Here is a 24,431-nt window from a genome sequence, read left to right on the forward strand (position 1 = left end):
CATCCAATCTGCTTAAAATCCTCCAAGGAAGGAGAGTCCACCACCTCTCGTGGGAATCTGTTCCGCTGTCAAACAAGCTCTTGTTGTCAGAAATATCTTGATGGTTAGTCAGAATTACCTTTCTTGTAACTTGAAGGCATTGGTTTGAGTCCTACGCCCCAGAGCAGAAAAAAAAACAAGCTTGCTCCATCTTCCATGTGACAGCCCTTAAGCTATTTGAAGATGGTTATCATATCTCCTCTCTGTCTCCTCTTTTCCAGGCTAAACATGTCCAGCTCTTTCAACTGACTTGGTTTCCAGACCCTTAATCATCTTTGTTGCTCTCCTCTGGACATGTTCCAGCATGTCAATACCCTTCTTAAATTGTGGTACCCAGAACTGGACACAGTACTCCAGGTGTGGCCTGAGCTGTACTATTACTTCCCTTGATCAGAACACTAGACTTCTGTTGAAGCAGCATAGAATAGCATTAGCCTTCTTTTGCTGCTGCATCACACCGTTGACACTGTTGAGCCCCATGTTGGGCAAAAGATTCCTGAATTGCAGGGGTTTGGACTAGATGACTCTAGTGGTCCCTTCCAATTCTATGAAAATCTCAATAGAGTTTGTAATAAATTTCATATGCAACATAAGCAGCCAAATGACTGCCAGCACCACACATCTATAAAAATATGACTAATATGTACAGTGTAGAACAGCGTTTCTCAACCACTGTTCCGCGGCACACTAGTGTGCCGCGAGACGCTGGCTGGTGTGCCGCGACGTGCGGCGACGAGAAGGGCGATTTGCATTGTCACGTGCCTGGCGGCCGCCAATACACAGCGCTAACCTGCCGGAAAGCAATATTTCTCCTCCTCTTTCCCAAAGCTCAGTGCAAACGAGCCTGGCGGCCGCCACTACACAGCACTAACCCGCCGGAAAGCAATATTTGGCAAGTGTTTCTTACAGTCATAATTATAATATAGGGCGGTACAGAGTTAAATTTTTAAACTTTTTTAATGGTGGTGTGCCTCGTGATTTTTTTCACGGAACAAGTGTGCCGTGGCCCAAAAAAGGTTGAGAAACACTGGTGTAGAACTTTCCCCACAAACTAGAGAGTTCTTGTGCAGAACCACAGGGTACATTGGTTCATAATGCTAACTCAATCAAAATTCCATTACACTACTAATTTGTTGTCTCTCTTAATCTGAGCTGCATTTACCAGTAGTCTATTTTACAGTAGTTTTTACAAAACGTTGTATAGTCAAAAGTCAAGGCTGCTCACTGTGGCACATAAATGTGCAACTGGGATTTTTATCCCACCCCAATCTCCAGGACAAGCTTGCAACAAAAATCTTGAGCCTTGCACCTTGTTGCTAAATGACTCCTGTGGAAATCCGTGGGGTTCATAAACAAGGAAGGAAGGACAGGCTCTTTATGGGAGACAGCTCCACCGTTCCTCCGCTGATCTACCCATGAGAGCCCTTCCTATGGAAGAATTCGCGATCCTATGCATGTTTGCTCACAAATTTCTGGTTGCAAACAACGTGCAGCAGCAGCAGCTGCGCGCGCCGCCGATTGCAGCCAAGGGGAGACCCAGGGCGCATCGCCACCGCGCCATTGACACCTGAGCGATGACAGGCGCCGCGCCCCCGAGCCTCTGGCGCCGCCTCTCCCGCTCCGCCCCCGCCAGGGCCCTCCTCTTCTGTGGGCGGAAAAAAGCCTCCGGTGCCGCCCCTGCCCGTCCGCCGGCGCTATAGCGCAATCGAAGGGAAACATTGCAGCGTGGCGGCCGCTTCGGCGGGATTGGGCTGCTCTCCTCCCGCAGACGGGGCGGCAGGTAAGGGCCAGAGCGAAAGGATCGCGGGCCTCTCGCAACCGGCGGAGGAAACAACCGGGTTTGTGGGGTTTCCACCCCCTACGGAGCTCCGGAGAATTCTTCCCGGCGGTGCCTTGGCGATGCCCTCGGGGGTCAGTGACTTGACGCATCCCGGGGCGGGCGGGCGACAGCATGACTTGACACTTCGGGGGTTCGGCCAAGTTGCGCGCAGGCAAGGAAGGCGCGTCTCTTTTCTCCCGGGTCGATGTTCCATCGGAGAGGTTCAGGCGGGGAAGGGGGGCTTCTGGCTTCCGGGTAGGGAGAAAGAGACGGGCAATTTGGGTGGGCACCCACCGGGCCGACGGCGATCTGTCCTTTTTGTGCGCCGGGGACCATGGAGCGGCTGCTTGGGCTGCGCCGAGATCGCCCCGTCGGGTTTGAAGGTTCCGGACCGGTGCTCTGGTGTCAGAAGTTCCAGAAAGTTTGTCGTCTGCTGCGTTATGCAAGGAGCTGTCTGTCCCTCCCCGAGTGTGCCCCCCCCCCCAAAAAAAACCTTTACAGGCAGGTCCGGAAGCGTGTTTGCTCACGAGTAAGCCCCCTCACACACACCCCGTTCAGTGGACCGATAAATGTGTTTTGGTTGTAGCGTCCCAAACTCTTCGCCTTACGTCTACTTAAAGGTCGTTCCCATTGAGTTAGGTGGCGCTTACTCCCAAGCGCGCATAATAAATAGGATTGCAGCCACCAAACTTCGGATCTGAGTATAAATGCACTTTTGCATTTGGGGTTTTCGGAGGTTTTATAGCACTCTACATATTCACGTATATTATTGATTGATTGAATTTATATACCACCCTGTACCCAGAGGTCTCAGGGCGGTTCACAGAACAAAATCAAAATATAAAACCTCAAAATAAAAACAACAACCCAATAACCCTGTCTTGTTTGTTAGGTGCAAAGTTCAAGCATCTGTGACCTTCTTGCTGTCCGTTTTTGTTTTGTTTTTTTCAGCTGGATGCTATGAGCAAGGTGGGGCCCTCCAGATGGTAGTTTCCATCTACCATTGGCTCCAGCCAGCATTACTAGTGGTCAGGGATGACGGGAGTTGTAGTCTCAGATAAAAACCAGCACTGTTAATGGTGCTTGGAATGGAGCGGCAGCAGCTGCTTCAAAACTTCTCACTTGCCCCTTCCATGCAGATGGCACTATAGCCTACCGATAAGAGTTATTGCAATTATGTGTGCGGTTTGTTCAAATGCAGTACTAAAATATATATGCGAAGTACTACTATGAAAATTTTCGCGGTGGCAACCAGCTGCATTGTCCTTTATTATAACAATGTGCTGCCGTTCTGAGGATAATCGGCTTAGTTGTAGCATTTACTGTATTTTAAAAATGGTCACAGCCTGCTAGTGCTGCATCTAGGAAGGTTGGTGGTTCAAGCCCACCCGGGGATGGTTTTGGGCAGGATTCCTGCATTGCAAGGGGGTTGGACTAGATGACCTGCGGGGTCTGCTACAACTCTACAATTCTATGATTCAGTAGTTGTGTAGAGCATTCGCTTTGCATGTAGAAGGTTCCTGAATCAAGCCCTGACATCTCCAGGAAAGGCTGGAAAAGACCCCTATCTGAAACCCTGAGGAGCTGTTATTAGTTGGTGTGTAGATATTAACAAGTTAGATTGGTAAATGGAAGTTGGTATCATGTCCCCATGTCCCTTCTGCCGTTTTACCAGAGGACTCATATAGCCACATCTTTAAAGGGGGTGGCTGGGTGGCTAGATAACAACCTTAGTGGCAAAGCTATTTCTCTGGTGTAGCTTGGAAACAGAATTGTTGACATGGCAGTGGGATTTGCCGAGAACCAATGCACAGAATGTAGAAGTAATGCAAATGTGTGGCAAAAGACATATCAGGGAATCATGACAACTTGCTGCTTTTTCCTTCTCTGTTGTTGTTTTGCACCCTGATTCATCGTTGTCAGGGCAGCTGCAAACATGACAAGATACAGAAATTGCATGATGCTTTGGTTCCACCGTAGCGTGCATTCTGGGCATGCAATGAGTTACTGGGGGGTATTATTGTTCTTTTATTTATATCAGGCATGGCCAAACTTGGCCCTCCAGCTGTTTGGGGACTACAACTCCCATCACTCCTAGCTAACAGGACCAGTGGTCAGGGATGATGGGAATTGTAGACCCAAAACAGCTGGAGGGCCAAGTTTGCCTATGCCTGATTTATATGCTGTTTAAAACACATTATCTGCTGCGCAGCACTCTTAAGGAACCACACGACATCAGCCATGCCATCAGGAGTTGGTCCATCTATGATGCAGGGCATGGGTGTAGCCAAGGGGGTGGAGTAGGGAGGGACAGCTGCCTCCCCCAAATCATTCAAAACTAATAAAGATGCATAGCTCCCATCAGTCCCTTCCAAGATTCTCCACGGGTGACGGGAATTGCAGTCTATAGCTTCTGGAGGATGCCCCATAGACTGCAGGTCATCCTTTGTAGAAAAGGTTAAATGGACTCAAATTAGACAAAAAATGCTTATACCTAGAAGCCAGTAGGAAAGGATTTAATTCTTCTGAGACGTTCTCACTAAGACAGTCATGGATGGATCTTTGACCGTTCCCTTGTCCATGCTGCTTGGAGCAGATGGGGATTGGAGTCCAGCAACACCTGGAGACCTGCAGGTTCCTCATCCAAGCAACAGGATATTATTAAACCAAAAAATAAGTTTCAAAGGAAGACTTCAATGTGATGCCCTACCAAACTGGAATTCAGCAAAGTGTGACTGTACAAATTGGTTGCCGCAGGTGCTGGAAAGGGCTAGAGGAAGTTCTACAGAAAGGTTGATCCTGCACACATTTGAATTGCATATATTTGCGCTCTATCGCTTGACTTTTTTGCCTCGCTTTGTTAGAAAAACAAATGCATGGCATCTGGGGGAGAGACTTCTCTTTGTACTACTTAATTCATTTCATCTGTCTATAAATATTGGCTATGGCCCATGGAAGCATGTTCTGCAATAATTTGTTTTTTTTTGACACCTGGAAGATCTGTCAGTACCTGCTGATGGTAAAGCTGATTGGAAGTTATGTAATGCTGTAGCTCAGAAACTTGAGCTATGAATTGGGAAGATCCCAGTTCAGGTCTGGAGTCTGGTATGAATTTGGGAAGTAGGCTAGGTAAGCCAGTCTCTACCTCAAGCCCCACCTGCAAAATTGGGAGGGGGGAGATGATGAATTGCTGAAATAAATGCTGAATAAAATGACATTTTCTAATTTAAATATTTCACGGTAAAAGTACAGAAAGAGCCAAAAGGTTATAAACCCATGCCATAAAGTATGATCTATAAAAGCCAGTTAAGACTGCAATCCTTACCTCGCAATAAGTCTGATTGAGTTTAACGAGGCTTACTTCTGAGTAGACAAATATAGGTAGTCAAGTCTAGGCTTGCACTCTTAGGTCTTCATTCTTACTAGCGGGTCAGCCCTACTGAAGGCAGTGTGTCTATGTGCCTTCAGAATTGTGCTGTTAAGTGAGTATCAAAATTCTTAGAGAGCAAGCGGCAAATCCTGATGTGTTTCAGATTGAGCATATTAGGGGTAATGCCAGAAATAAAGTTTGCCATCTCAGTACTTGGGCTTCCACTGTCGGTAGCTAACCTGATGAAGGTGTTATGCTTGAACTTGATTATTTTGAAAATTGTAATGTTTTGGTCAGTTACCTAGTAGGGTTGTTCAGTACCCAGGTTTATTGACAGATGTGCCTTTAAGAGGGGAAGTGGCTGGTGTTGCAGTGCTGATGGCATGCCTCTGACCTGCTGCTAAGCATCCTAGAAGCAAAACAACAAATATAAATTTGGATGGATGAATCTCATTGTAGTGAGAAGGAAATGGAAGGGAGAAAAGGGAAGAGAAACCCCTAAAGTTGTAGGTCTTTTTTTTAATGGCTTCTGTTAATTCAGAATATTCTTTTGCTACTTAAAAAAAATTAAGTCTTGTGTTCCAGGATCTTTTTATTAAGAGTGCTTAGTTTTCAAACAAGTAGGGAAAAGCAAACATAGTATGGTAGCCAAAGGGCCAAACCAGGCATTTGTCTTTAGCAACTTCTTCTGATTTTTGCTGTTTAATACTAAGCACGGGGCTGATTTTCACTGGGACCACAGCACACAAGATGGAGAGGCTTAACCCTTAACCACCCCAGCTTTGATTGCAACAAAAATCTGCTTCCCCATGTTGCAATTAGCCTTGGTGGCGGTGGGACTCCCACTGGTACCAAACTGGCCAAAACAGTGTGCTTGCTAGTAGTGGCACTATTTTTAGCAGGTGGAAATCCTGCTCTTTCTTTCCCACGTGGGCCTTCACTGAATTTTATCCTAATCCAGGCATCCCCAAAATCGGCCCTCCAGCTGCTTTGGGACTACAACTCCCATCATCCCTAGCTAACAGGGCCAGTGGTCAGGGATGATGGGAATTGTAGTCCCAAAACAGCTGGAGGGCCGAGTTTGGGGGTGCCTGCCCTAATTCTTCTGCGCATATTATCTGCTGAACTAATTAGATCTAGAATAAGGATGTATTTCACACTTTGCAGCGACGGAGCCATCCCAAGGAATAGAATTCCTTCTTGCTATCTAGGAAGCTGTTGGTCGTCTTGTGGGTGTTAAATCTGCCAGAGGCTTATCTAGAAGAGTGCATCAAACCATTCCGGACTAGGAGAACCAAGTCCACCTGCAAGTTACAGTGACTGATGCAAGCAGGATGCTGGGTTTTGCCTCTTGGCGCCATGAAAACACAAAAAGATTGGGCTAGGGAGATTGATGGGAATGCCGTTTCCCAGCCCATCAAGACGACCGTGTGTGCAAGCAGTTACCAGTTTCCTTTGACCTGATTTGGGTTAATTTCTGCACAGCATCTTTCCAGCCTACACGATTCCAGAACACAAAACAGTACAGTACCTGTATTCTGATTAGCTTGCGTCCGTGTGTTTAGCTTGCTGCTGTTAATTTGTGAAATTTGAAGTGCAGCTGCTTCTTAAGCTCTCCTGGCTTGCCATGCCTTGGGCAAAATGTTTTGGAAAGCACAGCAAGCTCCCATTCGTTTATGGGCCCAGCAGCAGATTTCTCTTATAATTATGGATAACCATGAATTTTCTTCCTGGCCGTATGAATACCAATCAGATGAAGATGTAAGCTATTTCTGGCCTGATCCCTGTCTATTTTGGAGAGGTGCCATATTTTCTTGTTTGGATTACACTGTTATTTCTGTGTTTGCAGTTATATGTACAAGGGATATCCTGCGGTCTATCTGTTGTATTGTAGCTTTTTTCTGCCTGGAAAGACAGAAAAGACCATTAATGAAATATACGGCCCAAGCCTACTGCCACGCAAACACCACAGTGTGTGCTCCAGACAATGGCGTAAGGAGGCACATGGGTGATAAATCCTAGTGTTGTACCTAGGAGCTAGATGCAAGTGTTGCTTCTGTGTGGAAGTGCATTGCTAGAAGAGGCAGTAGCCCCCTTGTCCATGGGCATAATCACTGGGGCAAACACACACCTATGCCAGCCATTCCATGTTGGCAGGAGTTGCTTGGGAAACAGTTGGTAAATTAGACTTCAGCTGTGGTGGCACAGGACATTGTTTCCGCTGTTGTAGGTTATGCCATTGTGGACTGTCATGCTACCAAGGCATTAAATTTTCAGTGGGCCAAAGTACCCACTATGTGGAAGATCTGTTGTTGGATGCCCCAATGTTTTCTTTTTTTAATGAAATGAAGTATTGGTTTAAATGGGAGCAAGTTGCCTGGCACCCCCGTCTGCCCCCTACCCAATTTCCACATGTCCTAAAAGAATACCATGTACCCATTTGTGTCCCAGTACCTCACATGCCCAGCTATGGTTGGAAATGTTTTTGGGAGGGACGGTTAACATTAATCATGAACTTGGTGGTTTGTTAACTATCAGAGTAGTTCGAGTGCATGGACCCATAAGTGTCTTCCTGTTCTTCTTAAGCCTGGCAGAAGTTAAGATCACACAGCTAGTGGGCCACTCGGGCAGAAATTCAACCTCTGTCAAATTACATAAGAATCAGAGACCTTCATGGGAAAAGCAACCTGTATTTCAAACAAATTACTTCCATGGTTCCAAAATCTTGCTCAGTCTGGAAAATATGTGTTTGCTTGGCTTTTATCGATGTCTCTCTCTCTCTCTCTCACCCTAATGCTAGGTGCAGCACAATGCAAGAAGTCAACAAGTCTGGAACTTTGAAACGAGAATGGTGGGTGTTTTTGGGTTACGTTGCATTTTTGCTGTTTGCGATTGCATGCCTTTTAAATATGATCTTACAATGAAACTGATTTTTTATTAATAGATGAGCCTTTGGTAATGGAGTCGAGATGTGACCCGTGGGGCAATTAGGGGTCCATTATTGCTTAGGTTGCAACGGATTCTTGAGGCACGTACTTCGAGGGACAAATCCATTGGGGTCTTCAAATGGCTATCAAGCCAGCTGGTCTTGGGAATAATTGTCTGGCAGCCGTGGCCCTGACCCCAGGCATTCTTATTGATTTGGTCCATGTCGTGCTGCCAGAGGAGTGTTGCTTTTTGCCCTGGTGGCAAAAGTCCAGATACATCAGGCATATAGGGGAGTCTCCCTCCCCCCCCCTCTCTCTTTATTCCAGGATGGAAGATCTACAGTAGGGCTGTTGAGGGAAGGAGGGATGAATATAAATTGACTTTACCCAACCTTCCACCAGTGGGAGCAACTCATGGGAACTGGGAACTGAAGATCCAGCCCATGCAGAGATGAACCATAGCATGTGAAAGAGAACTTGGGAACTGACTGCACAATAATTACCATGGGAAGGTGGTTTTCTGTTAGGGAAGGAGCTTGTGTACAGAATAAGAGGGAGAAGGGAATTGTTACAGGCAGAGATTGGGTGCCTGAATGAAAGATAAAAATTGGTATCCAGTGCTTTTTTTCTTTAAAAAATGTTTAGGGGTACTCTCATTTTGACTCAAGAAAATCACCATTTTATAGTTCAAATCAGGGGAAATAAATACAGTAAATGGACAAAAGTACAAAGATTCACAAAATGTTTAGGGGTATGCATACCCCTGCGTCCCCCCAGAAAAAAGCACTGGTGGTATCCAGCTAAGCTTTCCTGAGAGCAGCAGACCCATTGAAATTAATGAACAAACCTAAGTTAGGTCCATTAATTTCAGTAGGTTTACTCTGAGTAAGATTTGACCGCAACACCTGAATTTGGGGGTGTGCCTGTGGACTAGTGGACAGATCCAGGGGTGACGCAAGAAAGCCTAGAGGTTCTCTCCATCTGATCGGCCTGCCAACGTAAATATATCTAGGCCAAGGGAAACACTGGCATTTGAATGATTTGGCTACTCTGCCCGAACGATGACATCTAAATTTGTGAGACAGGCTGCTAGTAGTGTTAGTCTCAACCTGCACTGGCTGGAACAAGCCCTTAATCATTACTTGTTGGATACGTCGCATGCTCTAAAAACCCTTTGTCCTGCAGAGCCTTAAATGCTTTGTCAGGCTAGTTTGCTTCCTGTTCACGGTTTCCTCTCCTCTTGAAGGACACAGCTGCTGCAGCTGCAGGCTGAAATGAGCGTTATGGCTTCTGTCATGCCACGTTATTAAGCCACCTCCTTTATAATAAAGTGCCGAGGTAAGCTTGCTGTTAAAGAACAAAGCTGCTCTCTTCTGATCGTTTGCTTTGCAAAAGCAACATTTCCCTTCTAAAACAGCTTTTGTTTGTAGAGCAGATAAATTGGTTTTCCCATCCCATCCCACCCCCAGCCAGCCAGCCAGCACTTGTACCTATATATTTTAGGAGCGCTAAATGCTCTCTTAAATGTTTTGTATAATTGCACATATGTTTGCACGTAAATGTGAAAGATCATGGGTGGTATCCAGTTGCATAGTTGGACTTGGAGCAGAAAAATGTATGTTCCCTGCCTTCTCCTCTCTCTGCTTCAAAGAGTGGGAGGAAATCCCAGAAAATATTTAGGGGTGGTGCATGGAAGTGCATTACACAGCCAAAAGTGGTGGAACTATTTAGTTGGATATACCATTGCATAGGGCTTTTTTCCCTTTCCTTTCCCTTTAATAATAATAATAATACCGTAATAATAATAATAAATAATAATAATAATAATAATAATAATAATAATAATAATAATTACAGTGGAACCTCGTGTTATGGACGAGATCCATTCTGGAGGCCCGTCCATAACACAGAACTGACACAAGCTGAAGCACTGCGCATGCGTGAGCGACGAAACCGGGAAGTATCAATTCCGGTACTTCCGGGTTGCCGCGCGATGCAACACAAAAACACGTAACCTGAAGCGGAAACAACATGAGGTATGGCTTTACAATGGTACCTCAGGTTACAAACGCTTCAGGTTACAGACTCTGCTAATCCTGAAGTAGTACCTCGGATTAAGAACTTTGCTTCAGGATGAGAACAGAAATCGTGTTTCGGTGGCGCGGCGGCAGCAGGAGGCCCCATTAGCTAAAGTGGTGCTTCAGGTTAAGAACAGTTTCAGGTTAAGATGTCCAGAACGAATTAAGTTCTTAACCAGAGGTGAGGGGTGAGTGCAGCTTTGGCCCTTTTTAACTAAACGACAGTCACAGTGATAGGGACATGCCCCCAGCCAGTGTGGTGTAGTGGTTAAGAGCGGTAGACTCGTAATCTGGGGAACCGGGTTCGCGTCTCTGCTCCTCCACATGCAGCTGCTGGGCCTGGGTGACCTTGGGCTAGTCACACTTCTCTGAAGTCTCTCAGCCCCACTCACCTCACAGAGTGTTTGTTGTGGGGGAGGAAGGGAAAGGAGAATGTTAGCCACTTTGAGACTCCTTCGGGTAGTGATAAAGCGGGATATCAAATCCAAACTACTACTCCTCCTCCTCCTCTTCTTCTTCTTCTTCTTCTTCTTCTTCTTCTTCTTCTTCTTCTTCTTCTTCTTCTCCTCCTCCTCCTCCATCACAACATGCACATATGTGCATCACAACATGCAGAACATACAATGCCACAGCATTCCCAGTGGGAATCTACCATAGCTGCCAAGTCTCCTGTTTTTCGCAGGAAACCCCCGTTTTTAAAGCCGTTTCCCGCTGTTATCCTGAATGGCGAAATATCCCCCAGATTTTTAAAGCAGCTCCTGCTGGCCAGGGAGGCTCCTCCTGCGCATGTCTGGACATGCGCAGAACTGATTTCGGATGCCACTCTGCCCTTGTCTGGGCACCGGAAGTCGGGCAGTGCCGGCACCGGAAGTCGCTTCTACGCATGTCTGGACATGCGTAGAAGTGACTTCCGGTGCCACGCTGCTGCTGATCCTGTATTTTTCAATCTGGGAGTTGATGGGTATGGAATCTACCCATGGCCCTCCCAGCTGCTGTTTCTGTGAGCCCAATACAGAAAGGAGAGGTAGGAGAGCCGACATAGCTCCCAAGGCACGGGGTCTGCAGAAAGAGCGCAAAGCCCTCCTGGGGAAAGGGTTCAATATCCACTCCGAGGAGGAAAATGCTCTTTTGACAAGGAGCAGGCCAGGCAGGACATGCAACAGGGGCAGCTGCTGAGACTCATTGGCAGTGGCTGCTTTTTTTCTCGTGACTCCTTGCAAAAAAAACCAACCACCCAGCTTTGGGAAGCCTCAGAGTCAAGCTAAGATTTTTATTTTTAAAAAATCCAATTTAACCAAATGTCATTGTGTAAAAAGTTTATTTTGGAAAAGGGAGAAAGAGAAGGGGCTTCACTCTATTTTCTGCCTAAGAAGAAAAACAATTTGAAATGGAGAAAATATATTAGACACAAAATCCAAGATACGGTTTCCTCAGGAGCACTTCTGAATCCCAGATACTCTTTAGGTCTACACCAGAACATAGGGGTTTGTTACAGCCCCGTTGAATGTAGTGGAACGGACTTCTGAATAAACACACATAAGATTGCACTGTAAAGTAAATTATCCATAGAGCTGTTAATCAGTTTAATGTCTAACTCGCTTTTGCATTGTGGATCTTTGTTTATGCATAAAGTATAAATGGACCACTTCAGACATGCATATTCTATTACCATCTTAAGTTCTTTAATTATTTAGAATTATTAAGATCAATAATTAAATGTGCTCCAGGGTTGTTGTTGTTTAAAAAATGTGCACATGGTATATTACATACAAATACAGTGACTACCCTTCAGTAATGCTCAGTTTAAGTCTGTTCTTAAGCTAGATAGATACAGTGTTACTAGATAGTTGACTGTGAAGGATATCTCTGCTTGCTAATGTTGTCACCCAAAGAATATTTTTCGACTAAAGACTAGGGAACATATTTTATAAATAAGAGAGAGGAGCTGGAGATGAATCTGCAAACTGAAACACGAGAAGAAGTTGAGAAAGGTTGGAGAATCATCTAGTAAAATCTGCAGCAAGGCAGGATCTTACAGACCTTAACAGTCCTGCCGTGCTCATATATAACTTTTACACTCCGCTTGATTTGCAAAGAAACTCAAGGCGGCTTGCATTCGAAAACAAAAAGATAATAAACCAGGGCCCATTAAAATGACACATACAGTGGTACCTCAGGTTAAGAACTTAATTCGTTCTGGAGGTCCGTTCTTAACCTGAAACTGTTCTTAACCTGAAGCACCACTTTAGCTAATGGGGCCTCCTGCTGCCGCCGTGCCACCGGAGCACAATTTCTGTTCTCATCCTGAAGCAAAGTTCTTAACCCGAGGTACTACTTGTGGGCTAGCGGAGTCTGTAACCTGAAGCGTTTGTAACCCGAAATACCGCTGTATTTAGTCCTCTTGTCTTACTACAAGGAATAGACTGCCAAGTGCCACAGTGAAGTGAAGCACAAGGATAGCTACACTTGCAGTTAACAAAGGAACGTGAAGCACATCTAGATGGTTCATATCAAAATGAGCCAATTGCCAGGCCACATTAAATCTGGTTCTACCTTGGAAGCAGCCTGTGGACAGGTGCGTACTCCTTTTGTACAGCATATGAATTCCCCCACTGCACACCCCACCCTACCGAATTTGGCCTTATACGTGACACTTGGTAGCTGGGTTGAAATATAACCAGAAACACCACTAAGTTTACTTTGAGAACAAAAATTATAAATCTGAACTGGGACGTTATAGAATGCAAGGAGACTTGTAATACAGAGCAGGCCATTACAAAGTGCAAGCCCCACAAGTTAACTACCTCGTCTGATGTGCAGGCTGTGGAGCATGGTTTTTCTGATTCCAGGGACATTACTGAGGCTGCCTTGTTGAGCAGAAGATACTTTCAAATAAATATAACTAGCTGTTGCTGGTGTTTAGGGAGTTGTGAGCCTCCTGTTCCATGGCTGGCCTGATCTGTGATAACTCCTATCTTACTGCGCAGTATTAAGGACAAGGTGCACACTCATAATTTTCTGGAATGCTTACAAGAATGGTTGGTTCAAATTTAACATAACCGACAGGCCAATAGACATGTGGTTTAAGTCAAGCAATGTGTTTCATATGCACCTTCCTTTTCTCCTCTTCCCTTTTTCGTTTGCAGGGCTTGCAAACCTAGAACTGACAACCAGATTCATGATGGAACAGACCAGAAAGGCTGTGATCTTTTCATTGATGACCTTTTTGAAGAAGCACAGAAATTTGGAGCTGTATGCACTCAACAGTCTCAAGTTAAAAATAGAGTATGTGAGTTTAAGTTGTCATGTACAATTTTGTTTAAGGTTTTTCTTTTAACGTGTGCAGAACTACAAGCTGTCTTCTTCTTCTTAATTACATTTCTGTGCCACTTTATAATTTTAAAGGGGGTAAATCAAAGCGGTTTACAACCTATGTTAAAATATCAAATAAAACCATCCAGAATAAAACATTAGTCTGTACTGAACAAATTCAAGTATACATTCAAAGCAACATAATTAATGGGAAACTGAAATAGTATCTTAAAGAATTCATTACTAAAGGAAGTCAAATATAAAATGCACATTTAAAACAGCATGATTAGCAAGAGGATAAAGTATTATCATAAGCATAGAACATATCTGCTACAATTGCTGCAATTGGTGCCAAATCCTGGTTCATGGCAGCAGTGGCTGTGGAATGATTTGAGTCTGCACTAAGAGACAGCTAAACTGTTCTCTCCAGAGGACCCACCCTCCCCTTGAAATCTACCACCCACCCAGAATGCAAGTAATAAAGATAAGGAAGGTAGGAGTGGAATATATATGTGTGTCCCCCCATGTCCATGCCCTTTATTTTCTAAATCTACAGATCCAGATGTTCTGGTAGGATTTTCTAGTCCCAGTGCATACTAAAAACCAACTCATTCCTTGTTGGTGACAGCACTCGCATAGATTGGTCTAGGTTCAGTTGTTGCAAAGCCAATAGCTGAGCAAATGTTCTGCATACCCTGTTTCTCATATTTTAAGACATACCCATAAAATAAGCCATAGCAGGATTTTTAAGCATTCAAGGAATATAAGCCATACCCCGAAAGGTACAAATGTTCCCCCGTGCGCAATTCCTGGTATCTCTGGGAAGGGTTGGGAAAGGGCCCTGTCTGAATCCCTGGGGAGTCACTGCCTAGTCATTGTAAATCAGGGGTCAGCAAACTTTGGTAGGCAAACTAAGGCCGGATCCTGCCCAATCGCCTTCTAAATCCGGCCCGCGGACGGTCCGGGAATCAGCACGTGTCCTTTTATTTAAAATGCATCTCTGGGTTATTTGTGGGGCATAGGACTTCATTCTTTCCTCCCCCCCTCAAAATATAGTCCTGCCCCTCAGAAGGTCTGGGGGACAGTGGACCCGGCCCTCTGCTGAAAAAGTTTGCTGACCCCTATTGTAAATAAACCCTAAGCTGGTGGGCCAATGAATGACTTGGCATAAGGCTGCTTCCTATGCTGCTTTCCTCTGTTTTATTTGGATATGTTTTATGAACCTGCTGCTTGCTTGCTTGTGACATAATGTTCATTTGAGTTTATTTTGCTTTGCAGGTTGATACAACAATTAAATTATGGAAAAATGGATTCACGGTGAATGATGGCGAGCTCCGAAGCTACACAGACGTTGCAAACCAGCGCTTCTTGGACTCGATTAAAAAAGGGCAAGTCAGCTTTGTATGTTGAGCCAAATTGCACCAGCACAGCTTTGTTTCTCCCCTGGCTTAGCACAGAGATGAGGAGGCCTGGGAGGCAAATGCAGCTTTCCAAATTTGGCCCTTGGGATTTTTCGTAGACCATACCACCTCCCCAGCCACATGCACTCTCTCCTTAGGTCAGGGGTTCCCAACAAAAGTTTCTCGAGGACCCCTCATCGAGCCGCTATTGTGACAAGGACCCCCATTAATTCCTAATCCTAAAATTAAAAAGTGAGAGCCAAATTAAGAGTCTTTTTATATTTTATATTTATACGTTTTTTACAGTTACAACAGAGTACTCCATCAGTATACAGTTAGTTTTAATTTTCAGTTCTTAATGAGATGAGTTAAATCTGTCCTTTGAGTCCATTATTTCTGAAATATTAGGTTCCAAACTTGAAACTCTCACTCTGAAATCCGACTGCATGTCGAGCCGATTCCTATATTTGTTTTTCATGAAACACATGGAAGAAAATGCTTGCTTTGTTTACAAACACTACTGTTTTGCAAAGAGGCAGCGCGCGCCAGGGAGGAGGGAGGGGAATGGAGAAGACAGGGTACCTGCGCAGTAGCGCACAAATGAAGCCGACGCGCGCAAAGCATCTTGGGGAGGTGAGCGTTAGTAGAATGCGCGCACTGCCTCTTTGCAAAACAGACTCTGCGCTAGACTCTGCTCATGCAGGAAGCGGCCAAAACAAAAAAATCTGTTATCATACAAAATATATTTAATATATTTTTTATTCTAATAGCATCTTGTGGACCCCTCTGGCATAGCTCGCGGACCCCTGGGGGTCCGCGGACCACCTGTTGGGAACCACTGCCTTAGGTCATGCCATTCACTGGTCCACCTTCACGGCCTCCATGGGTGTTTTTGCCTGGTTGAAATGTGCCATTGAACTCTGAGAATGCCTGCTGTGTGTCTGGACAGTTCCCCGCTCCAGGCTTAGTGCATTGTATGAACCTGGGCTTGCTCCAGACAGACTGTGAGCTGTGAATCCAAGAATAAGCCATGGTTATAGCTCATAGTTTGTCTGAAGGGGACAAACCATGAGCCCAAGTTTGCCATAAACCATGGCCTATGTTGTTGCTCTTATGTAATTGTGGTGATATAGAAAAATGGGGTTGGTTGGCTTTTTCTGCCTAACTCCCCAAGGGACTGAGTCCCCTAAGCCCATGATCGGTCAGTCAGACATAAATTGTTGGAGGCAGGATGCAGTGAAAGCAAAGCAGATCCTTATTTTTCTGTTGCAACAGAGTTCCCTCCCTCCTAGCAAGGAGGCAAGAGAGTCCCAGAACCAAGAAGAAACATCTCTTTTAAGGGTTTGCATTTTGGCATGGAGGAGGACATCCCCTCTACAAACAGTCAGAAATTACATCACACATAAGGTGGGATTACTGTGGCTCAGGCAGGCCAAGGTGTGATATTCCTAAGGATTTAGCAAGTTTCACATAGTTCCAGACACAATTTACACAAAACATCAGGATGTTGGTCAGACATCTCTCAGTGCAGAGCAAACAATGACAGTTAATACAAAAGAGGTTCAAAGATATAGGAGAGGAATCCCTTCAGGAACTTCCCCTGGTTTGGATTGCTCTCCTGTACCATTTTAGATGTGGTTTATATACCTACGTACAGTATGTGTGTTTACCTTGTGCAATTATCAACATCTATTCTATATTTGAGACCTTAGAATTCCTGTAACAGTGGCTATCGTGGGTTTTTCCTTTCAACTAAAATCTCCTTTAAAATATCACTTTTCACATGCATAGGAACTTTTTCTACGTTTATTTTAAAGGGAGCTGCCTCTTGAGTTGCAGAAGATTTGTGATAAAGAAGAGGTGGACATTAAGGTAGACGATAAGAAGAACGAGGTGTATGCTTTGAGGAAGCCACTGTTCCATCCTTTCTCTGGACAAGGCTACAGATTAGGAAGGTGAAGAGCCTGGCGTTTCTATAAGACTAAAATACGGTTTGGGGAAATAATTAAGGTTGTTGCTCTTGCTTCCTTCTTTGAGACTGAAATCCAATACCCACTTATCTGGGAGTACTCAGCGGGGCTTACTTCAGAGTAGACATGCATAGGATTACAATATCAACAGGGTTTTCCCATAGGTTTAGTCTGCCTCTCAAGATTTTGATTATAACTTGTAAAGGAGAGATGGGCAACTTGCTTTAAGACCTAATCCTCTTATGGTGGCTACTGCTGCAGTCGGTTTGCACCAGCACAGGATATTAGTAGTAATACAGTGGTACCTTGGGTTAACAACTTAATTTATTCCGGAGGTCTGTTCTTAACCTGAAACCATTCTTAACCTGAGGTACCACTTTAGCTAAATGGGCCTCCCACTGCCGCCGCACTGCTGCCCCGCGATTTCTGTTCTCATCCTGAAGCAAAGTTCTTAACCCGAGGTACTATTTCTGGGTTAGCAGAGTCTGTAACCTGAAGCATCTGTAACCCGAGGTACCACTGTAATAATAATAATAACTATTATTTATACCTCGTCCATCTAGCTGGGTTTCCCCAGCCACTCTGGGCAGCTCCCAACAGAATATTAAAAACACAATAAAACATCAAGATATTAAAAACTTCCCTAAACAGGGCTTTTCTAAGAGTCAGATAGTTGTTTATTTCCTTGACATCTGATGGGAGGGCGTTCCACAGGGCGGGCGCCACTACCGAGAAGGCCCTCTGCCTGGTTCTACCTCATCAGCAACTAACAAATCATTAGTAATGATGTTAACTTTGTAATTCTAAACATCTATTCAGAAGCAAGTCCCGCTGAGTCCCAATGAGGCATATTCCCGGTAAAGTGAATACAGGACTGACGCAAAAAAGAACAGTAAATGCAGAAACTGCTATAGCAACAACCATAGCAACGGAACAGCTCCTTTATCAATCACCATTGTGCAAATTCCCTTTCAACAGTGCAGGGCAATAGTTCATTAGGCTGCCTAATTGGTCTTACTGTTCTGACAATATATAATTAGCCCCATTAACCCGACCTGTTTACCTGACTAGCCATTGTTGCTGGGAAAGTATTGAACCCTATCCAGACCAGGTCACTGGGGGGGGGGGTGAAATCCCTTATGCTGATCCATTGGGACTGTGTCCCATTGTAAATATGTCGCAGGTGTGACCTATAGTGGGGGAGGAGATGCTGGCCAAAAAAATCTCTACTTAGGAAATAGTCCTCTGCCATTGCGTGTACAAGGCAACAGGTTGGCTCTACCATACATGTGCGAATTTAATGCTTTCCATTAAAAATGAAGCTTGTATGGTGAGGAAGGAAGGTTGCAATGTTAAAATGCTACTGCTGGGAGCCCTTCTGCACTTGACAATGGCCCGGACCCAAGTGTGCTCCTTTTACTGGAAGGGGCTATCAAAAAAATATGCAAGTTCTCCCTGAGTTCAAAGTTTCAGGAGGTGTTGATGGGTAGACACAATCTTATCGGTTGATAGAGCTTATTCTATTTCCTAGAAATTGTTTTTTTCTCAAGCATAATTTTGACATTCAGATTTCTTGTAGATATTATGATTGATTGATTGATTGATTTAAAATAGTGATATCACCGTCTTTCCAGTAAAAATACAAATAAAGTCTATGGCAAGGTTGAACGAGAATCTATTTCAAACAATAAAGCCAGAAAGAGGAAAATTATAAATCATTGCTCCCTCGAAGAGGGAACTGGAATAGTAAAGTCCCTACTAGCTTAAAATCAGAACAGGGATTTTAATGAGATAGCAGTTTTTACATACTTATTCTTGAGTTATTCTGCCAGCCTCAAATGCACTTTTTTAACGTTATCAAATAGATTGAAAAATTCTTAATTTAAACATCCTTTAAGGATGTAGTGAAAATGCTATTGTTTAATCTATTTGTTGTTGAAGGGATTAAAGCTATCTAGCCTTTTAGAAGCATTTTGAAGTCATCAGAAAATAAGAATAGACAGTGTGTGGCCTGAGTCTGACCCTTCTTGAAGAGGTGGTATTACCTTGTTTGAGTTCATGTTGTTTTCTTTTACTTTGCAGTGCCACACCAAGAATAATTTCTAAAGTAAAAAGAGATGTAGAAGAAATTGAAAAGAGAAAAACAACAGTGGTATTAAATCATTCAGAACCCATTACTAGTATCCAGATCTGGCTAGCAGATGGAACAAGGATAGTACAAAACTTTAATATTTCTCATAGGTAAGAACCGATCGTATTAACACACACCCTTACAAGTGCAATGCATTGCAATCCTGTACATGTCTATTTAGAATTAAACTCTGTTGAGTTCAACGGGACCCCCAGGTAAATGTTCATATAGGCTTAAAGAGGAAGAGATTGTAACATGGAAAGAATTCCATGGAAAGAATCTCAGACCTATCTGGGTTTTCAGAATGAAGTCATTGAGACCAGACATTTAGTTTTGACTTAATACCATTTTTCTTAAGTCCCAAACGTGATAGTTTTCAAAATGAAAATTTGTAGTACTGCTTTGTTTTGCATGGGCCAGTTAGCACAAAGTCTTTGGATTTGTTACAGCTTAAAGGTAAAGGGACCACTAACCGTTAGGTCCAGTTGTGGACAACTCTGGGGTTACGGCGCTCATCTCGCTTTACTGGCCGAGGGAGCCGGCGTACAGCTTCCAGGTCATGTGGCTAGCATGACTAAGCCGCTTCTGGCGAACCAGAGCAGTGCACGGAAACATCGTTTACCTTCCCGCTGGAGCGGTACCTATTTATCTACTTGCACTTTGACGAGCTTTCGAACTGCTAGGTTGGCAGGAGCAGGGACCGAGCAACGGGAGCTCACCCCATCGCGGGGATTCGAACCGCCAACCTTCTGATCGGCAAGCCCAAGAGGCTCAGTGGTTTAACCCACAGCGCCACCCGCGTCCCACTTGTGAAAAGCTTAGAATCATATGTTCTGGTTATATCTAGTGTTGTAAACCCTACTTTCTTGATTTCATAACGCCAAGAACTTGTTTTTACATAGTTACATAGTTTCACATAAGACTAACAGTGCTTGCCAATCATTTCATCATTTTGTTCAGAACACCCTCTATTGTCATCTTACAGGTATTGCAGGGTAAGGAAGGGGGTACTATATGAGCACATATCCCTGATTGCATGCATGCTTTGTACCAGAAGACATATGTTTATTAACAATGAAAAGTCTGGCTGTACAGAACACTCTACTGCAGACAGAACAAAACATTCCCCTTGTCTCCTGTTCTTATTATTTCTCAGGTTTAGTTACTTTGGTATGAAGTTCTGTGCATGGATACATAGAGAGTCCTGTTGAACTCACCGGGAATGATTTCTGAATAAACATGCATAGGATCAGCCTATTTGAAAGTTTGAAGAGGCTCTGAAGAAAAGCACTTCGTCTACTTTGGGTTAAACAGGATATTACATTTCCTAGAGAATTATTGTGCATAAAGCAATGGCAAAATTAGGTTTTTATGGGAAGGGCAATCTATGGATTTGAGGGTGATAAAGGATGATCCTTCTTGCTATTAATGGCTGGACATATTCTCAAAGAGCGACACTGGCAGCTTTACAGTTAAATCCATCAGTATGCAGCTTAGTTCATTTGGATATTTAATTTATTTATTTTACAAAATGTATAAAGTGAAGAAGAAAAAAGAAGAAATCTCTAAGCTGTTTACATACCAGTTTAGATAGATTATTTATGAGAATTGCCAAAGATCAGAGCTTCTCCCTTCAATTGAACCAACTTGCAAAGGCTTAAATGGATTTATTCTAATAAACATTTTGCACACTTACCCTAGTGGTGAACAAGGCTGAGTCGACACAAACCAGATTCTGAGTGGACATGCCACTCACTGGGCAACGTAAGTGTTCTGTCAAAAACATGTTTCCCTGAACCACCCTTTCCTTACTGTATCTGTACCCTAAATGATTCAAAATAACGGTGGTATTCAGCTTGGTTTTTACCGTAGACCTGTTGAAATTTACAGACCTAACTTTTTCATGCTCGTTAATTTTAATATGTCGACTCGATGAGTAAAATTTAGTTGAATACCACCCACATGCTTAAAAAATGTGTATTTGCTTTTCTTCCTAGAATATGGCACGTCAGAGACTTCATAGCAAATTACCAAGGACATCAAGGAAGAAGTCCTTTCACGCTGACCACATCGCTTCCTTTTCACGAGCTGCTGAATGAATCTCTCACCTTAGAGGAGGCTAATTTGAAAAATGCTGTCGTTGTTCAGAGACTTAAAAAAAATAGAGAGCCTTTTCAGAGTTTGTCCTAGCATCCTTTCTGAAGATTGCCTAAAATACAATGGCGGTGTAGTCTTGGAGAAGAAGTAGATGGTACCCACCAAACTGTTGCTTGGCTGGGTTTGTTTTACCAAAGCCCAGGTGGTGTATGTAACCCCAAAAAGAAATCAATAGCAATATTTGTGGTGTATAACATCTGCAGCGCTTGTTGGAAAAGTCATATAGCATGTGCTGTACTGACTCCAGTGCATTCTCTCTCTCTTTTTCCTCTATTTATCAACCTAAATAGAATATAATGGGCAATAATTCACCAGGCTAGCCATCTTAAGCTGTGTGTTTTGTCAGCTAGATAGCTGTGATAGTCTTGCAAAGGGGCATTCTAGAGAAACTCCTAGGCTTTTGTTCGCACTTTTAGTTACAATCGGGTGAAAATGCACCTTGCTTTTCGAAGGTACTGCCGGTTGATACTATTCTTGCTTTTTGCTCTAGCCCAATATGCTTTATTGTTTTCTCAGTGCCACAGTGCAAAATTTATGGGAGGCTAATATTCACATTTAAAGCTAAAACTAATTTTAACATCTGAGGCAATAGTTTCTAAATTTTGAAGTAGTTGCTACCTTCCTTGAAAACATATCTGCCGATTCATGTCTTACAATACAATCCTATACATCTCTACTCAGAAGTAAAAGTTCTGCAGGGCTTACACTTAAGTGACTGTAGGACTGCAGCCTTAATCATGTTTTGTGCCATTAGATCCATACATTATGCTCATCGTCTTGAAAAATTTATTTGAAAGTGAACTCCACTGATCTCAGTAGAACTTACTTCTGCACTTATGTGCTTGGGATAGTATTTTTAGCTACTGAGATGGAAGTATATGAGATGAACAACTCATTGTCTTGAGAAGTATTAATTCAAAAGTTCAGCTGCAAGTTTGGCACAGGTCAGGAAGCTTTAGGGGCACTTTCCCACAACTAATCACACATGCATTATGAAATGGTACGTTCTCATTGTGACATCGTACCATGTCACAACTGAATAGTCTCACTGAATAAAAGGGACATGTTTTCACCTTAAAGCTTGTCTTAAAAACCATCAGATGTATTTGGCATGGGCTTATCTGAGTATGTTGCTTTTTAAGAGTTAGAATGCAGGTGTTGCTGGATTACACCCCCCCTCTGGAGGAATTATTATTATTATTATTATTATTATTATTATTATTATTATTATTGCCTTGAATGATAGTCAGGGTTGCCGCGGGCAACACTGGCCTCTGTCCTTCCCTCCCTCCTTTTATGCTGTCTCGCATCTCTGCCACCCAAAGGCTTGCATAGCTGTTTGTTGCAGCAGCCCTGGCTAGAAGTTCCCCAGGCGAATGGTGCCTCTGGGACTGGTCAAGGGGGTGCTGGTTGTCAGGAGCTGAAGTGACCTCAGAGTAAGCAAGCAAGGGGGACAAACAAGTCCCAGACCCCTGTGCATCAATGTGAGGAGGCACCTCTCTTTGGGGCAGCTCAGAGACCAGGGGCGACAGCAGCGGTTGCCCAGAGGACTCCCAAGGGGAGGGGAGGGGAGGGGAGGGGAGAGGAGAATGAGGGAACCCTCCACAAGGGAAGATGTTCGAAAAAGGGTGAGATTCTGGCAGCTCTGCAGGCAAGGGGTGACATAACTATGCTCCTGAGCCCCACAGGGGTGCGACAGAAAGCATGTAGTTGGTCAAGGGAGCTACGGACTCAAACAGCTTGAAAACCTCTGCCCTATGGTAAGGAGATAGAGAGAAATTCAGGTATTAATTCTTCACAGCTGGCTGCTTCATGACCCGGTGGAATGGTCATTGAAGAAGACAGGTCTGGAAAACAAAGAGCTATGTTCGTCCTAGTCAAGCCATGGCCTCTCACCTGCCCGCCTGCAGTGCAGATACAACCAGACATGTATGCAGGAAGCAGAAGAGAGTTTTAAGGTTTCTTCAGTTGTTTGTTTGTTTTTATAGTCTTATGTATCTTTATAAGATGAATTTGCCTAATTTCCAAAAATGGCAGCTTTTATCCCCATCCCACTCTGTGACAGGAAGGGCACTGAACAACGAGGACTTTAGTTCTCATCTTCTAGTTATAGGAATGTTGGTCAGAAACAGGTGGCAATCACATTTTTGGGGCGCTGCTTATCTGCATCCTGGTTGTCAAGACTGTTGCACACAGATACTACTGGAGGATGGGAAACGGCTTTATCTGTGAGTTGCCATTCTTGGTGGGGCAGTCCACCTGTCAAAGGGTTCTTCAGACATACAGTTCTCCCCCAGGACTGTTGGGTACAGTTATTTCTTTTTGTTCTCCATGTAACTTGTGTTTTAGATCCATGAAGGCCTATATATATTTTGTACTTTTCACCTGTTAAAGTTTTGCTGATGTTAATACTGTTGGGATGATTATTTATTGTCAGTTGCAGTGGGAGCTTTCTTACAGCTGAGGTGTCATCCTGAATACTGGGCTTGGTCAAAAATGGTTTCTGCCTGATGACCAAGAGAAGGGGCTAGTGCAGTAGTCAACTGCCTTACGCTGGTACCACTGAGCAGAGGAATTGACAGGGAAGTCCTCTGTTTGCTGGAGAAAAAGAGTGCAGTTTTGTTAAGCCATAACTCAAAACGGATTCACTGAGCAGAGGAATTGACAGGGAAGTCCTCTGTTTGCTGGAGAAAAAGAGTGCAGTTTTGTTAAGCCATAACTCAAAACGGATTCATGCATTTAAAAAATGATGTAGCCAGACTCCACATCACAATGGCAACGTATGCAAGGGCCAACTGCAGAGGTGTTTCCCAGTGAAAATCTAAACAAGAGTGAGGAGAATGACCTGTGTTATTGTCCCATGCAGAAGTTATTCATGTTCTGCTGAATCCAGCTGTGTGGAAGAGGTTTCACAGCAGATGTTGGTTGTTGAGGTGGCAAACAGACGCAACACAAAGGTAGTATATTCCGGGGGTGACCCAGAGCAAAAGCAGGAGCCCCCTTTTATTGAGATTTTGTAACCAAGTAAATCATTAACAACCAGTGCAGTCTTCCTCCAATGACAGCCAGGACATCCCAGAAAAGGTGGAACTTCCCCATGTGTCACATCCTGCCAACACCCAGTTTTCCCTCCATAAGGGAAGTGCCTGATCCTCACGTATCCCTCAAACACCTCCTTGTCACATGTGCGCTCTTTACACATCCCCCTCCCCTCAATCTTGTGACTGC

The 24,431-nt window shown here is 44.0% G+C and overlaps 1 protein-coding gene across 4 annotated transcripts; it reads left to right on the top strand.

Annotated features, from left to right (window-relative positions):
- Positions 1 to 1,680: 1,680 nt before the first annotated feature.
- Positions 1,681 to 23,612, top strand: UBXN2A (UBX domain protein 2A). 4 transcript variants are annotated; one of them, XM_060272448.2, is made up of 7 exons: positions 1,681 to 1,819; positions 8,029 to 8,079; positions 13,380 to 13,518; positions 14,824 to 14,937; positions 16,767 to 16,900; positions 18,998 to 19,156; positions 21,044 to 23,612. In XM_060272448.2, the coding sequence occupies exons 2-7, from the start codon at positions 8,039 to 8,041 to the stop codon at positions 21,234 to 21,236; spliced, it is 780 nt and encodes a 259-aa protein (XP_060128431.1). In that variant the 5' UTR covers positions 1,681 to 1,819; positions 8,029 to 8,038; the 3' UTR covers positions 21,237 to 23,612. The 4 variants fall into 4 exon arrangements, with proteins under 4 accessions (XP_060128431.1, XP_060128432.1, XP_088521779.1 ...); XM_060272449.2 differs by having other exon boundaries at positions 1,725 to 1,950; XM_088665653.1 differs by having other exon boundaries at positions 1,734 to 1,819; positions 13,380 to 13,522.
- The last annotated feature ends 819 nt before the right edge of the window (positions 23,613 to 24,431 follow it).

This window comes from Zootoca vivipara, chromosome 3 (genome assembly GCF_965207765.1).
Source record: "Zootoca vivipara chromosome 3, rZooViv2.hap1.1, whole genome shotgun sequence".
NCBI lineage: Eukaryota > Metazoa > Chordata > Lepidosauria > Squamata > Lacertidae > Zootoca > Zootoca vivipara.